General features: G+C 39.8%; 1 protein-coding gene across 1 annotated transcript in view; it reads left to right on the top strand.

Moving 5' to 3' along the window:
- Positions 1 to 12,333: 12,333 nt before the first annotated feature.
- LOC311617443 (guanylate-binding protein 7-like) overlaps positions 12,334 to 15,998 on the top strand; it is a gene marked incomplete at its 5' end in the record, with an annotated part of 48,658 nt that continues 44,993 nt past the window's right edge. Inside the window, 2 exons of the mRNA XM_084873805.1 lie at positions 12,334 to 12,523; positions 13,341 to 13,468. Coding sequence (XP_084729931.1) covers positions 12,334 to 12,523; positions 13,341 to 13,468 — 318 coding nt within the window. The remainder of the gene's footprint in view (positions 12,524 to 13,340; positions 13,469 to 15,998) is intronic.

A 15,998-nucleotide genomic window follows, 5' to 3' on the forward strand; every position in this document is an offset into this window, starting at 1 on the left:
TTTTAAAAAAAGAAAATAATTTTAATTGATCTCTCACAAAAGCATTGAACAAGCAAATAATATTAATAAAATTTTTAAACTATATTCATTCTTGAACACAAAATGTTCTTTCATTTATTTGTGTCTGTTTTAATTTCTTTCATCAGTGTTTTAGTTTTTATTATACAAATCTTATATCTCCTTGGTTAAATTTAATTCTAAGTATTTTATTCTTTATAATGCTACTGTAAATGGAATTCTTTGCTTAATTTATCTTTTGCATAATTTGTTGTTAGTGTATAGATATGTAACTGTGTCTTTTTTGTATGTTGATTTTTTTTATCCTGCAAAATTATGGAATTCATTTATTAGTTTTATAAATTTTATGCTGAGTTTTTTAGGATTTTTTACATATATTGCCATGAGTTTCCATTCTCTTAACTGGCAATTAATATTCACAACTCTCTCTGATATGCTAGTTCATGATGGACATACTTTGCTGGAATCACACATTTAAAGAAAAACATAACTGAAACATGACATCTAAACTACTTGTTCTCCCTAAACAGATATGCAGGAATGATTCTCATGTTTTTACTGTTACATTTGAGTGGCTTTCTAGGGCTATCTTAGACCATGCTGGGTCATTTACTGATTTTTCCCAGCCATGACTTTTGAAGTCATGGCAAGATGATTTCTTAATTTGGGGATAATAATGCAATTTGAAATAGAGCTGGATATAAAACCTCCCATAACACCCATGTGCCAATGCAAGACAACCCAAGAAAGTACTTGTGAGTGTAGTAGATTTTACTGAAGATATACAAGGCAGAAGATACCATTGTTAGTGCATCTTTGAGAGGAACCACAAATCATTAACTTCACAGAAACCCAGTCCAGCCTATTTCTTCACCTTGCCGGATACCCTCTCTCTTCTTTAGAATTTGGTTTTATTTATTTTATGACAAATTTGCTTTTAAAATCAAACAAAATTTCTTTGACAAAAAAATGGAGTCCATTTTATTGTTTATGTGTTTCTTTGTTTTTATGTTTGTTTTATAACGTGGAATTTTTGTTAGGCTAGGAAACATAATTTACTTCATAAAAGTTTATTTTGTTACTATAGGAATGCTAACTGCTGTTCATATGTTGTAGTTTACAGGATATACAGAGGTGAAATTAGGGCCATTCCTGAAGTTCTGTTTCCCCCAGACATATAACCACGTCTATGGTCCAGGCAAGGGGTTCAGCCCTTTGTCCCCAGGAAAGCTGCTCCCTGATCCTAACCACCTGAATCACCTCCCCTCAGACTTGCAAGGATCCTAACTCAGCTGTGTAATTGCTGAGGGATGGGGTACCAAAGGGTCCTAGATCATCAAGGAGATGGGAACAGTTATCATGCTCTTAGAAGGAACCCTACCCCAAATTCTAGATCCCAGGGAACTTGAAGTAAAGACAGAGGAAGAGTCACATAGAAGATATACCAATTGACCCTGTGAACTTAGAGGGAGCAGAAAACCAACCTCTGGATGTCTCAACTTTGATCTCTGGAAGGACACACTCTCACACAGGTGGGCATACATTTCTTCAAGGGAACTTTGATGCACCCTCATGTGAATAAAAGCACACCCACAGAGCACAAGCATACACACACAAGAATAAGTACATCCCAGAAATGAGAAAGACAGGAACACTCATGTGAGGGCCCTGTAGTGGTACCTGACCTGCTGTTTTCAATCACATGGACCATGTGGGGCTTCTTTACAGACCCACATAAGAGAACCCTCAGTCCCACCTTAAGATGGTGTCAGTCCCTGTCTAGAACATGCGGAATGGTCAAGGCCAGTTAGAGTATAGAGGCTTTGTTTAGAGTGCACTGGATGTCCAGGGCCACTCTGAGCATGGAAATATTAAAGAGTGTTTAAGGCTAAGATGTTATAGGCAGGTGCAAGGGTGCAGCAACCTATGCACTGGGCAAACATGCCCTTCTATAATCCATATGATTGATGTCATTATCTGGAAAGAAGCCTCTGTTGTCTAAGTAGTATAAATCATTACGGACCACCCAGTATGGGGCTGCTCCTATGTAAGGCAGGCTGCTATTATGTGGGGCTGCGTTACAATGAAGATGTATTACTGGCCAACAGGTGCAACTGCTCAGATAATGGCTATGGGTACAGAGGTGGCTGCTGCTGTGTAGGAAAGGCATTGTTTTCTAGCCAGTGTGTGGCTATCTGCTGTGTGGGACTTTGCTTTGAAGAACTGTTTTGTCTAGTGTCTCCTTCTTAGCAATTGGCTACATGGCTGCTGGCTCCTACAATAAAGATTTTCTTATACATCTACAATTTCTCATGGCTTCTCCTTCTACCACTAGCATCCAAGAATGTCCAACCCCTGGCAAAGGAGCTTGGACCCAAGAGTTGGCATAGTAGGGCAGGATTAGGACCTGTGCTTCCAATAATGATGCAGCGAGCAGAGGATAAAGGAGGAACTAAGGTCTCAACAGTTAGTACAGCGAACGGGGTTCAAGGAGGAGGAGGAACTTGCTCTGACACTTGGCCCTGTGAGTAGGATTCAGAAGTATGTGCAGGTTTGAGGAGTGAGTGTTCCCACAGGTGCGCAGTGTGGGAATATAATCACAGCAGCCTCAGAAGATAATTGGAGCCATAAAGCCTTTCCTGGTTTTTCTTACTAAGCTGGAAATTCTGAAACTTTTCAAGGAGGCTCCAGCCAGTTGATACTGTGCTCCAGGCCCTGGTACACAATTTCTAGAAATAAGGTTAGAAATGGCTGACACGGCCTCATCCACATAGAGCTCTTTTCCCAGGCCCTGAGCGAGTATGCTATTGAGAGTGGGGCAGGCAGACCATGGTAACTTCTACCCACTATGATCCCCACCCACAGCGTGTCCAAACCCAAAGTACCTCAAAAAGTAGCTGTTGGGCCTTCTAAGTATAAAAAGGAAATGAGGCCAAAGAAGGCAGTCATATGCCTGAGGTCACACAGTTTAATGGCAAAACTGAAGACTGAGTGCTGTACTCCAGACTCCTGTGGGCATTTTAGAGCCTGTAATGAAAATTGCACTGGAAAAGCACCTGGTGGCCCTGGGTATACTGCCCTCAACTCCCTGCTATCACACAGGGCTCCCATGGCTTGGGCTATGAGTGAGTAGGGAGACTGAACCCCTTGAGCAGTAACAGCTGACAAGGAAGGCTCAATGCCTTTTGCCTGAGGCAGCATCCATATAGACACTGCGGTGAAGATCTGAGGTCTCAACCCCAACAAAGAAACAGTGCCCTTAAATGACACACTGGATTTGATATTTTCAGAGCATTTCACCCCAAAACAGCAAAATATCATTTGCACTCAGCCCCTTTTCCAGATCCTGAATCCTTACTGCAAAAGGTTTGGGCATTCTGGCACCTTGAAAAGGGGCTGGAGAAGAAAATTCACTGGAGCGAAAAATGCAGAAAGTTCACCAGAAAGGTGGTAAGTACGCCAAAAGTGTGGGGAGATTCACCGCACACGAAGTGTGTACCAGCTTCCAAAGTTGCAAGTTGTAAGTGGGCGGGAATGTCTTTATTTCAAGCCATGCCATAAAGGGGTAGAATTTGAGTAAAAGGCAAAAACATCATTGAAAATTTTTAGCTTGTATGCTCAAGGATAAAGAAATTAAAATGTCAAAAGGAACTCTCTTAAATCAGGCTCAAGGAAACGAATGTTTTTGTCCTCTTTAAGTAGGTGGGCTTTGTTCAAACTGCATTATGCCTAATTCATATTGGGGATCAAAAGTCTGTAATACTTAAGGCCCCAGATCCTCCACCTCTAGGGTGGAAAGACTCAACACCTAGAGAAAATGGGGCTATCAATCCTTTCACAAAAGGACTCCTTCATGCTTTGTCTGAAAATTACCATATGACGCAATGGCATATTTTAGCTAACATAACTTTAGAGGCCAGTCAATGCTATGGAAAACAGAATAAAATAAGATCCATGAGAAGAACTCTGACTTATTAAGTCTTGTCTATTTGTCATTGGCACTTGTCTGTTGATTATTCTTTTATCTGTCTTGGTTGTTTATTGTTAGTCTATTAAGCGTGCCTTTAAATTAATTTAACAAGAAAAAAAAAAAAAAACAGTAGATAGGCCATTACTAAATATCTAAAGAAGTCCCCAGCCCATTAATTACTAGGTGATTTGGTGATTTTGAAAAATGGACACCCATTCTCAAGAATGCTATTAAAAGTCTCATTTTCGCCATGTTTTTATTTCCCAGTCTGTCATTTAAAATTTGGATAGATGAGACATTTCTCAGAATTTAGGGTTTTGAAAATGGCAAAAATGACACAAGGAAAATATACAGGGCTGTATTTGGGCTATAAGATTAGTGTTTTCATAATAATGGGCAGTTCTTAAATAATAATAGATCACATTCCAAGGTTAACATTAAAGCCACTGAAAATCAGTAAGTTATCTCTGTTATAGAATTTGTCAAAGTAAATGCCTTAGATAGTGATAACTGGCTTTGGAATCTTCAAATTGTTGAAACATGGATGAATGGATGTACCTAGCTAAAATGAAGAATTTGTGGTGAAGCTTATCAGTATTAATTAAAATGTCAAAAGGAACTCTCTTAAATCAGGCTCAAGGAAACGAATGTTTTTGTCCTCTTCAAGTAGGTGGGTTATAAATATATTAATGATGAGGGTCCAGTCACTCAGGATAGGGCTGACTGCACTCTCTGTTGGAGGGAAGGGCCAGTTGCTCTTCTCCCCCTGTAAAAGCAGAGAACCCAGCAGTCTTAAATGTTATTTCTAAGGAAACATGTGGCAGTTTTAAAATTCAAAGGATCTGGAGACTTGCTCACTTATCCCCCTGCCTTTCCATCAGCCTTCTGCATGACGGGTGAGGGTACTCACCAGCCTCATATGTCTAAACATACTTTTCCTAAGTCTTTGGTAACTTAAACCTTTGGAGCATTACTGAATTAAATAACAAAAATTATTAAATATCTAGATATTTTAAAATGACAAAATACTGAAATATTAATCTGAGTTTGCTCATATAAAAAAATCTAGGAATGAATCTATTAATTATTTATGTCTGGCATTATATTTGAAATATATCCTTAAAAATGTGAAGGTATTGCTAATCTAAGAAATGCTAAGTATTAAACTTGCCAACTAAAATTTAAGGCTTCTAAAAGTTAAAAGTTCAAATAAAATTGGGAAAGATTATATAGTTATAATCATAAAATACATAAAATTTAGAAATTCATTTTTAAGAAAAATAATTTTTGTATTTTCTCTCAAGAAATTTGTAGTTCAAAATATATTATAGTCTTTATATGTACTATGTGTAATAAAATTTCAACCTAGGATATAACATTTTATTGGCCTAATTAAAAAAGAAGATTAATTTTATGGTCTGCACCAATTTTTTAATATAAAAACCTATTTAAAATACCAAAACCGGTTTGGCTCAGTGGATAGAGCATCAGCCTGTGGACTGAAAGGTCCCAGGTTCAATTCCAGTCAAGGGCATGTACCTTGGTTTCGGGCACATCCCCAGTAAGGGGTGTGCAAGAGGCAGCTGATCGATGTTTCTCTCTCATCGATGTTTCTATCTCTTTATCCCGCTCTCTTCCTCTCTGTAAAAAAATCAATAAAATATATATATTTTTAGAAACTATTTAAATTTAATTAATTACTTTTAGAATAATTACAAAAATATATAATATAATCTTTGGGTTATATATTTGATAGGTTTTACAAGTTAAATTTCAAGACTTTAACTGAGAGATAGCTTTGGGATATTTCAAGGGCCCAGAAATGATTCAAGGGTTTACTCTCTTCTTAAAAAAAATATTTTTGAAATAAATTAGTCCAGTATAATATACTTGAAATCATGTGGGGAGCTTTATGAAAAAAAATTAATAACTATATTATATTTATATACATATATTTTAAATATGATAAAGGTTTCATTCAACCTCTAAGCTTGGCAGGACAAAGTTGCTGAATACTTCTTAAGCAGAACCAGGTTATTCAGCAGTGAAATTTTAAGATGGAAGCCCTCAAACAGCCTGCTTATTAAAAATGTTGGAGGGTGGAGTGGCATTTATACCTCCTAGGTCAAATGTATTACTTTACTTTTTAAAGATGCCTAGTTTAGCTGCTTAAAATATTAAACTCCCTGTCAGTCATCAGTGACTGACACTATACTTTCCATCTGGAAGACAAAGCAGGTTGGGTGCTTAGGATGTTAATAAATTATCTTTTGGCTGAAACCAGTTTGGCTCAATGGATAGAGCATCGGCTTGGGGACGGAAGGGTCCCGGGTTCGATTCCGGTCAAGGGCATGTACCTTGGTTGCGGGCATAACCCCAGTAGGGGGTGTGCAAGAGGCAGCTGATCGATGACACTCTCTCATCGATGTTTCTAGCTCTCTATCTCTCTCCCTTCCTCTCTGTACAAAATCAATAAAATATATTAAAAAATAAAAAAATAAAATAAATAAAATAAAATAGCTTTTGCAATATAATCAAGGTATCATATAAACTCAGTTATATAAAAAGCCAATATTTTATAAGCAATTGGGTCTAACAAAGTCCAAAGTAAAAATTTACATAGAAATACAAATGAGTACTAGCAAAAAAAAAAAAATACCGTTTAAAAGTAAATTTTAAGCTTAATGAAAAGGAGAAATTTTAAAGTATTTTCCTCTACTATTTACAAAATAAAAGTTACTATTTAAGCATTAAATATCGCCATTAATAAGACACAATAAGTAAAAAGAGTTACTTTTACTTGATTGTGCCAGTGGATCTCCTGTGTCTGGATGAGGACACAAAAGACAAAGCCTGCAAGCCAATGCTTTATTTTATAGTCTGATTAAAACAAGGGTAAATTAACACACACACACACACACACACACACACACACATATAATCTTGTTTTGGCAACACGTGCTGCACCTCCCATAGCCCATTAGCTACTTTAGAAGGAATTAAGGAGGGTTAAAAGGTCAGGCTTAATAATGCTAGGAGAGCTCTGCCCTTCAAGCTGGGACTTGTTTGTGGCCCTCCCACAGGTCAATCCTGGAGCCACTCCCAACACTTGACATGTATGCATTGCAGTATTGGCCAGCATACCCCTCTCCTATTGGTATTTCTGAAAAGTAATCAAGTTTGTTGCTCTGTTTAAAAGGAAAAAAAAAAAAAGAAACTCCCTAAAAGTGGCCTAGAAATTACTATGAGAGAAAAAAACAGGAAGAGATTCCCTTAAAATATCTAGAAAACAGTAATTAAAAATCAATATATTAGGCCTCAAAAAGAAAAGTAAGTAACTTGCATTTTGCCTCACTAAACAAAGCTTATACATCTGCCTCAAGGGCCTCTAAAATTCCAACTTGAAAAGCAAAAAAGGGGGGAATAGTGAAGAAATCTCCTGTAAGTAAACTACATCAAGCCTTAATTAATTTTTCACTTGTAATGCTAATGGCAAGACACCCATAGAATTACACTGGTGTCAGAATAAACCAAAGGAAAATAGTCTGGTTAAATGGAAAGATCCCAAGTCTGGTTTATGGAAAGATCCCCTTTTTAACATTTGGCTGAGAATATGTTTGTGTATTTCCAGAAAACTCCTCCAAGCCCATGTAGATTCCTGCAACAGATCTGAGAGAAGAACTGACCAGACTATACCAACCACAAATAGCAGTAACCCCAAGCAACATGCTGATGAGACTGAGAAGAAACAGTCCAGAGATAAGGGTTGATAAAGATGCCTTGTCATTCTACTAGTCATCAGCTGTGCGTTTATACAGGTTGCCCTGGACAAAGTCAAAGAAGGTTGGACCTGCATTGACATTGCCCACAATTTGTCCACACCAAGAACTCGAATATCATTGCTTTCATGTCACAGAGGACAGTAGTTGAGAAGGAACCCATACTGTACTATTCGCCCACTAAGGAGCCTACTGCAAACTAGTTCCTTAAATGCCTGACAACAATTTTTTAAACAGACATGAAAGAACTCAATCCTTTTCATTGAATCTAAAAGTCTTAAAGGACGTCAGCTCTCCAAATGGCACACACCTTTCTAAATTTATTAAGAAAATAAAAAGGGGGAAATGCTGAAATGACCATTTGCATGTTAGATCTTTATCGTATAGGACTAGAGGGCCAGTGCACGAAATTTGTGCATGGAGGGTGAGGGTCTCCACAGCCCAGTCTGCACCCTCTCCCATCTAGGACCCCTCGGGGGATGACCAACTCCCTGGGATTGGGCCTAAACTGGCAGTCAGACATCTCCCTCATAATCCTGGACTGCTGGCTCCTAACTGCTCACCTGCCTGCCTTCCTGATCAACCCTAACTGCTTCTGCCTACCAGCCTGATCTCCACTAACTGCCCCCTCCCATTGGCCTGGTCGCCCCTAAAAGCCCCCCTCCTACCAGTCTGGTCACCCCCAATGGCCTTCCCACAGGCCTGGTCATCCCTAACTGCTCCCCACAAGGCTGGCCTGGTCACCCCTAACTGCCCCTTCCCTGCCATCCTGGTCACCCCTAACTGCCACCTCCCACTGGCCTGATTGCCCCTCACTGCCCTCCCTGTGGCCTGGTTGCCCCAAGCAGCCTGCTGTTTGGTCATTTGGTCATCCGTCACTATCCCCCAACCCCCTACTGCCAGCCTGGTGGTCCCTAACTGCTCCTCCCCCTCTCCCCCCGCCAACCTGGTCAACCTAACTGCCCTCCCTCACCGCCCTGGTCACCTCACAAAGCTTGCTGTTCGGTTGTTTGGTCATCCTTCACTAACCCCGCTGCCTGCCTGGTCACTTCATGCAGCCTGTTTGATCATCTGTCCAGTTGTTTCGGTTGTGAAGCCCCTGGCTCTTTATATATATGGATTAGTATATCGTTTTAGTCATTTTCAATATATTTTCTTATTTTTTTGTTGTTTTTTAAACATGTTTTTATTGTTTTTTAGAGAGAGAAGAAGGAAGCGAGAGATAGAAACATCAACGGGAGAAAAACATGATTGTCTGTCTCCTGCACTGGGGATAGAGCAGGCAATCCAAGAATATGCTCTGATTTGGAATCTAACAAGTGACCTCTAGGTGCTTGAGTCCAACAACTGAGCATGCTGGTCAGACTGAACACTTACAATTTCATTTGTATTTTTCTATTGCTTTATTAGAAACAGGCTCTCAAATTATACTGTCCTCACTTCCTCCCCCACCAAATCTGGATCCACCCTTGTATAAACAAGAAACCAACAATATGTAACAGAAGAATAGTGACTTTGGGTTATAAAATCAAGAACTTTATACACAGGTTTTTATTTGTTTGCTTATTGTTGTTTTCTTGCTAATGAGACAAAATTATGCTGAACAAAAATAATTGATCAAGTGAAAAAATTTAAGGAAAAGAGATTAAAAAAAACACAAAAAAAACAAGCCTCTTTCCTCACAAAACTACCCCTGCTGTCCCTTGGCTCACATTCAGCCTACTGCTCTGTATTCCTTGTGGGTTCAGGAAACACAAGCCACCTGAGATGGGACCAACCTGGAATTCTGAGAACAGGTATGGAGGAACCTCAACTTTCCTCCCAGGTCAACTGCTCTCCTGCCTCAGTTAAAAAATAAATAAATAAATAAATAAATAAATAAATAAATAAATAAATAAAAGAAGAGGGTGAGGGCAGGGACCGCCAGGGGAGACCCAATGATTCAGTTCTCAAAGAAGCGCATGGCCTTTCAATTTGGGTTCTTATCAACCCGACCAAAAACTGCTTGGCTGTAATATCTGGCACGTCTTTCAGCTTTTAAAGAGGACAGTCAGTATCTGGAGGAGCCAGACGCAGGAGGAACACGCGAGGAAAGAGCCAGGACAGCTGAGAACTTGTCCCCTGTCTGCTGCACAGGAGTCACGGAGACAAGTAAGTTCGCTCTTAGACTTACTCTTCCAGGCCCATGTTCATTAATATCATCAGCAGCAACAATAGGTGCCTAAAAGCACACCCCACACTGGAAGCCCAGGCTTGGCACTGGAGGGCAGGAGACAGAGGGAGGCTAGTACTGGGCCTGGCTGCCAGGAGCTCAGAGACTCTGTTTGGATCAAAGGCCTCTCTGTGAAGTGACCCAGCGCTCATCCACCTTGTCTCCAGGGTGAGCTGCCCCTCTGGCACCCTCCCAGAGCTACACAAACAGCCCTCCATGGGGATAGGAGGAACGCATCCTCCTTCAAATGCCAAAAGTAAACCCCATCCACTTGCAGAGGCTCCCGGTGGAGTCTCTTCCCCTGTCCCCTCTGTCCCTCCTCAGACTGTCCCTGACCACCACCATATCACCTCCCTACCCCCATCTCCCCACCTCCAGATATAAGAGAATCTGAGAGAAATGGTGGTCCTTAATTTACAGACTATTTAAATCTTAAGAGATTGACACAGATTCTTTTTTGTACCAGCAATGCTTATTCCAAAGGTAGCACAAAGCTCTGTTACACAGAATAATTCAATTTCATGCTCACTGATCAACTGTGAGGAATACCTATAAGATCTAATCGTGCTTGTTTACCAAGCATTGTTTCTCGTGTGTGGTACATTCTAGAACCATCTCAGAAAATCCTGTCATACTTGCTGAGAAGTCAAGGCTTAGGATAGTTTTTACCATCACTTCAGGTGACTGACTCTTCTGAGGAATAAACTTTGGAAACCATCGAATGCCACACAGGAGAACTGTTTCATTTTACTTCTTCATTTGAACTTACCAGCTTTTGGGTTGGGTTTTTCAGTTTACTTGCATTCTGACCAAAATTTTAAACTTTCAGTTCAAGAAATAAACTCTGCAATTCCTCCTGCTTATACCCACTATGATAAAACAGTAAAGTTGGGCCTTGCCCAGCTGTGGAACTCTGGCAGATCTGGGCACACCCTAAAACATGCTGGCTACTGCCTCTCTTCCTTGTCAGCCTAAAAGTAAGGAATAATGTCCTTTGATTCCAATTAAATGAATTTCTGCCCCCATTAATTTATCTGGGTTCAGTAATGCTTTGGCCTATTGTGTACTTTTTAATCTTTATTGTTGAAAGTATTAAATAGGTTGACCCCATTGACCTCTTCTAGCCTGCACCTCCCCCTCCCCCAGGCCTTCACCACATTACTGTCTGTGTCCACTGATTATACACATACGCAAACAAGTTATTTGGTTAATCACTTCCCACCTGCCAACCCCCTCCTTCCCTCTGAGATTCCATAAACTGTTCCATGTTTACATGTTTCTGGATCTGTTTTGTTCAACAGTTTATTATGTTCTTTAGATTCCAGGTATGAGTGAGATCATGTGACACTTGTCTTTCTCTGTCTTATTGTGTGCTTTTTAAATATATTTTTATTGATTTCAGAGAAGAAGGTAGAGGGAGAGATAAAAATATCAGTGATGAGAGAGAATATTGATCAGGTGCTTCACACCCTCACTAAGGATTGAGCCCTTAACTGGGCATGTGACCTTGACTGGAATCAAACCCAGGACCCTTCAGTCCACAGGCTGACGCTCTATCCACTGAGCCAAACTGGCTGAGGTTATCCTATTTATTTTGAGAGGGAGCCACATTCTTCATCTCTTCATCTTCCTTTCAATGTATCCCTCTTCCAGCACTCTCCTGCTCTGGAATTCACTAAATTTGTCCTCCTCAAGGTCAAAGATCACATTTATTTCTCCTTCTCTGAGAGGCAGAGCTTCCCTGACCACCCTCTATAGAAACTCTATAGAAACTCATCTAATATACATATATAATGCATTCTGCTTATTTGCTTTCTGTATTGTCTGTCTCCTCCCACTAAGATAGTTTCAGGAGGCAGGAATTGGTATCCATTTTGTTCACCACTTGATACTGAGCACATAGACCAGTGCCCAGCACATGCTAGGTGCTCAGAGAACATATGCAGTTAATATGAAAACGAATCACTCTTGAACTCCAGGTATCTACTCTGGTCACTCCTCATCTCCTACATGTCCCATTCTGCCTCAACTCGCCCCCCAGTATGTTAACCTTCTCAAAGGTTCCATCATCAGTGGTTTATTTGATTTTCCCTTTATAATCCTTTTATGCATCACATAGGCAAAGTTGTTTTAAGGTTCATTTATAGATCAATATAATGATGTACATAAGGAATCTGTAGCAGGTCTTGACACACTAGGCTAAATACTTATCTTTTAGAAACATACAAAATGTAGGAAACTGATATATACTCTCCAGGAGTGTAAAGCTAATATGCAAATGACCTCTGTAACCATTAGATATGACTTCAGGATCTTGTGTTGTACTGAGTTGTTCCTCTGGGTTACAGCTCACCATGGCCTCTGAATATACTCTGATGAACCCCATCTGTCTGGTGGAAAATCAGAATAATCAGCTGACAGTGAACCCAACAGCACTGGAGATTCTAGACAAGATCTCTCAGCCTGTGGTGGTGGTGGCCATTGCAGGTCTGTATCGGACAGGAAAATCCTACCTGATGAACCGCCTGGCAGGAAGGAACCATGGTGAGTGTTGTTCTGGGGCGGGGGCCATTTGCTTGGAGACAGTGATAACAGAGGCTGATCAAACCTTTCTCGTGACCATCTTTAAAAAAGACCTCATTCTTCCCGGTGAAGAAAACTTTTAAGTTTAATTGCTAGATTTATAACTTCAACCCCATCTGTTCACAAAAGGTCACTCATTTGTGTTTGTTCAGTAATAAAGAGTTCCCTAGCCCTATCAAAGATCCATCCGTAGTCAGCTCAGCTCCAGAAAGTATTCCCTTCTTTTCTCCTACATTACTTCTGCTCTAAACTCTAGCATAGAAATATTGTTCAATAGTTACTGTTTGTAAAAAGGGATAGGAGGTAAACAAATAGCAGTGTATTCTGTATATCCCATATTTCAATGGGGATACCTTCCATTTGTTTGCTTCATTTCATAGCAAAACTTTGATGCATTCTTTCTCTCTCTCTCTCTCTCTCTCTCTCTCTCTCTCTCTCTCTCTATATATATATATATATATATATATATATATATATATATATATATATATACTATCAGTAGTATTTCAAGCTATGTCACAGTACAGAATTAATTACATTAATTCTGTACTGTGACATAGCTTGAAATACTACTGATAGTATGAGGTAAATTGAGGACACAGTGTTTCTTGAGAAGGTCCTTAATATGTATAAAGGTCAGATAGACTGCTCTTGCTGAAATGAAAGCAACCTTCCTCCCAGCCTGGCACTCAGATTCTGACAAGTTTAACCAATGTAACCTATGGGCAGCCTGGACCATCTGCCGTTACTCTATACACTTTCTCCTCTTCCTTTGCAGGTTTCCGTCTGGGCTCCACTGTGCAGTCTGAAACCAAGGGCATCTGGATGTGGTGTGTACCCCATCCCTCGAAGCCCAACCACACTCTGGTCCTTCTGGACACTGAGGGCCTGGGTGATGTGGAAAAGGTAAGGCAAAGAGGCTTCTTTGTTCTTGATACTCCACTTACATTTAAATTTGCCATCTTGACTTTCACAGTGTATTTCTCTAAACTACAAATTCAATTAGGATTAAGGAGGCAAACTTCTATTTTGTCTAATTTACTTTCTTGGTAAGCTCAATACTTTAAGAATAGATTTCTTTTGTTTTTACACTGGGGCAAAAAGTGCAAGTTAATACTAATTGGACAGCTGCATTCAGGGCTTTGTGTTAGGTACTACAGATATGGCAGTGAATGAAACAAAGACCAAGAGCGTGGTGGAGAATTAAGCAATATGCAATGTTATCAGAACAGAGAATGATGGATATAAAAATTGGGATCCTAACCCAGTCATTCCCAGAGGAACCTGTAATTCATGGGTCCTACTTGTTAAGTTGTAAGAGATTAATGGGATTGGAGGTAGGACCCATGAACATGGGTTACAGTGAAATAATCTACTTAAAATCTCCAGAAAAGCGCCAAAACCGGTTTGGCTCAGTGGATAGAGCGTCGGCCTGAGGACTGAAAGGTCCCGGGTTCGATTCCGGTCAAGGGCATGTACCTTGGTTGCGGGCACATCCCCAGTAGGGGGTGTGCAGGAGGCAGCTGATCGATGACTCTCTCTCATTGATGTTTCTAACTATCTCTCTCCCTTCCTCTCTGTACAAAATCAATAAAATATAAATTAAAAAAAAATCTCCAGAAAAGCTTCAACTACCAGAAATATGTATTCTCTAAAGATGAAATTTGCACTGACTTCCCTAAAAACATGAATTAGACCCACCAAGAGCACTATTATGGGATAATATAAGTGTTTTGTATTTGTTGTGTTACTTGCAATTCAATCTTTTCTCCTCATTTATGTTAGCATGAGTCTAAGTTGAAAGTACCACTAATGAACGTTTGGCTTCCATTATTGAGAAGGAAAAAAAAAAAAGATGGGGTGGGAGAATGAATTTAGTAAATCTGGATTTAAAGAGCCTCTAGTTCTGTGGATAGTTTCCTTCCCTCAAGGGCTAACAGCCCTGCCCCTCTGATTTACATAAACATATTTCTAAATTACTATAATTTTATTGGTGAGCTCACTGATTCGCTCAGTCCTACAACATTGGGGAAGGCTTGATCCAGTCCATCTTCCACAATTGCTTCTGCCATCCAAGTGAAAAGCTACAGTGACCACATTTCAAATGTGTTAGCTTTTGCCATCTGGGGTGATTTTCTTGGTGTGATTTACAAAGTGCTGTCAGTAAAGGAATGCTTGAATTGAAGAGGGATCTGATTCAAGGGTACATCATGTATAACTTAAGCTTTGACCAATAAATACTTTCTTGATCTCTACTTCCCAGTATAGTAAGTACATGAGTCAGTCATCCAGATACTGGGACCTAGGTGAGAAAAACCTTTTATTTAAGCTGGCTGGGTTACTAACCTTGGACTATAAGAGATGGTTTTGAATGTACAATTTATAATAAAGAAAAAAAAACCTAACTTTTAAAACGGTTTTTGAACTAGTCAGTTGTAGTTTTAGCTCAATAGCCTTATTCTGATTTGTTGTTGTTTGTTTGTTTGTTTTTTGTTTTTTAAGAAAGTTGTAGACCTAGGGAAATCTAAATCTGATGTATGCCTACAGCGTTAGAAGAGGGTGCAAGGGCACTCTTTAACACCAAGGTCTTTTGATAAATGAGGTTTTATCACACTTCTTCAATAACTAACAGTCTTGACGAAACTGGTTCTGCTCAGTAGATAGAGCCTCGGCCTGCGGACTGAAGGGTCCTGGGTTCGATTCCGATCAAGGGCATGTACCTTGGCTGCTGATTGATGATTCTCTCTCATTGGTGTTTCTGGCTCTCTATCCCTCTCTCTTCCTCTCTGTAAAAAATCAATAAAAGATATATATTAAATAAATAAGTAAGTCTTCAATTGTGCATTCTAATTCTCTACGTACTAAACTCTGAATAGTTTTTAAATGAGCTCTTCACTGACATATTTCATTCAGTCCTCTATGTCCCAGATTTACTTAAAAATGAGAGCCCTTCTATGTCCCAGGTTTACTTATAAATGAGAGCCCTCTTTTGTATTATGTAACAGCAATATTTGCCATCTTATTTTCCCAAAATAACCCAATGAAACTACAAAATGGTACTGGAAAATATTCAGTATGTCAAGGAAAAAATGACAAAAGGTTTTACTAAAATTTTTAAATCACATTTAGCATTGACATCCCTTTGAATAAACATGAAATTTGTTTTTTACCTAAATGATGAAGATTTGTGGCTTTTAAAAAAGTAGATAGTATTTAAAACTAGAGGCCTAGTGCATAAAATTCATGCACTCTGGGGGTAGTGGGGTGTCCTCAGCCTGTCCTGCTCCCTCTTGCAGTCTGGGAGCTCTTGGGGGATGTCCAGCAGACAGCATAGGCCCAAAATCAAGCCTAAGAGGGGAGTCAGGCATGCTTAGTGCTGCCATGGAGGTGGAAGAGTCTCCTCCGCCACCACGCCACCACCGCTGTGCTCAGTAGC

The sequence above is a fragment of the Pipistrellus hanaki genome (assembly GCF_964339955.1).
Source record: "Pipistrellus hanaki genome assembly, chromosome: 2".
Lineage (NCBI taxonomy): Eukaryota > Metazoa > Chordata > Mammalia > Chiroptera > Vespertilionidae > Pipistrellus > Pipistrellus hanaki.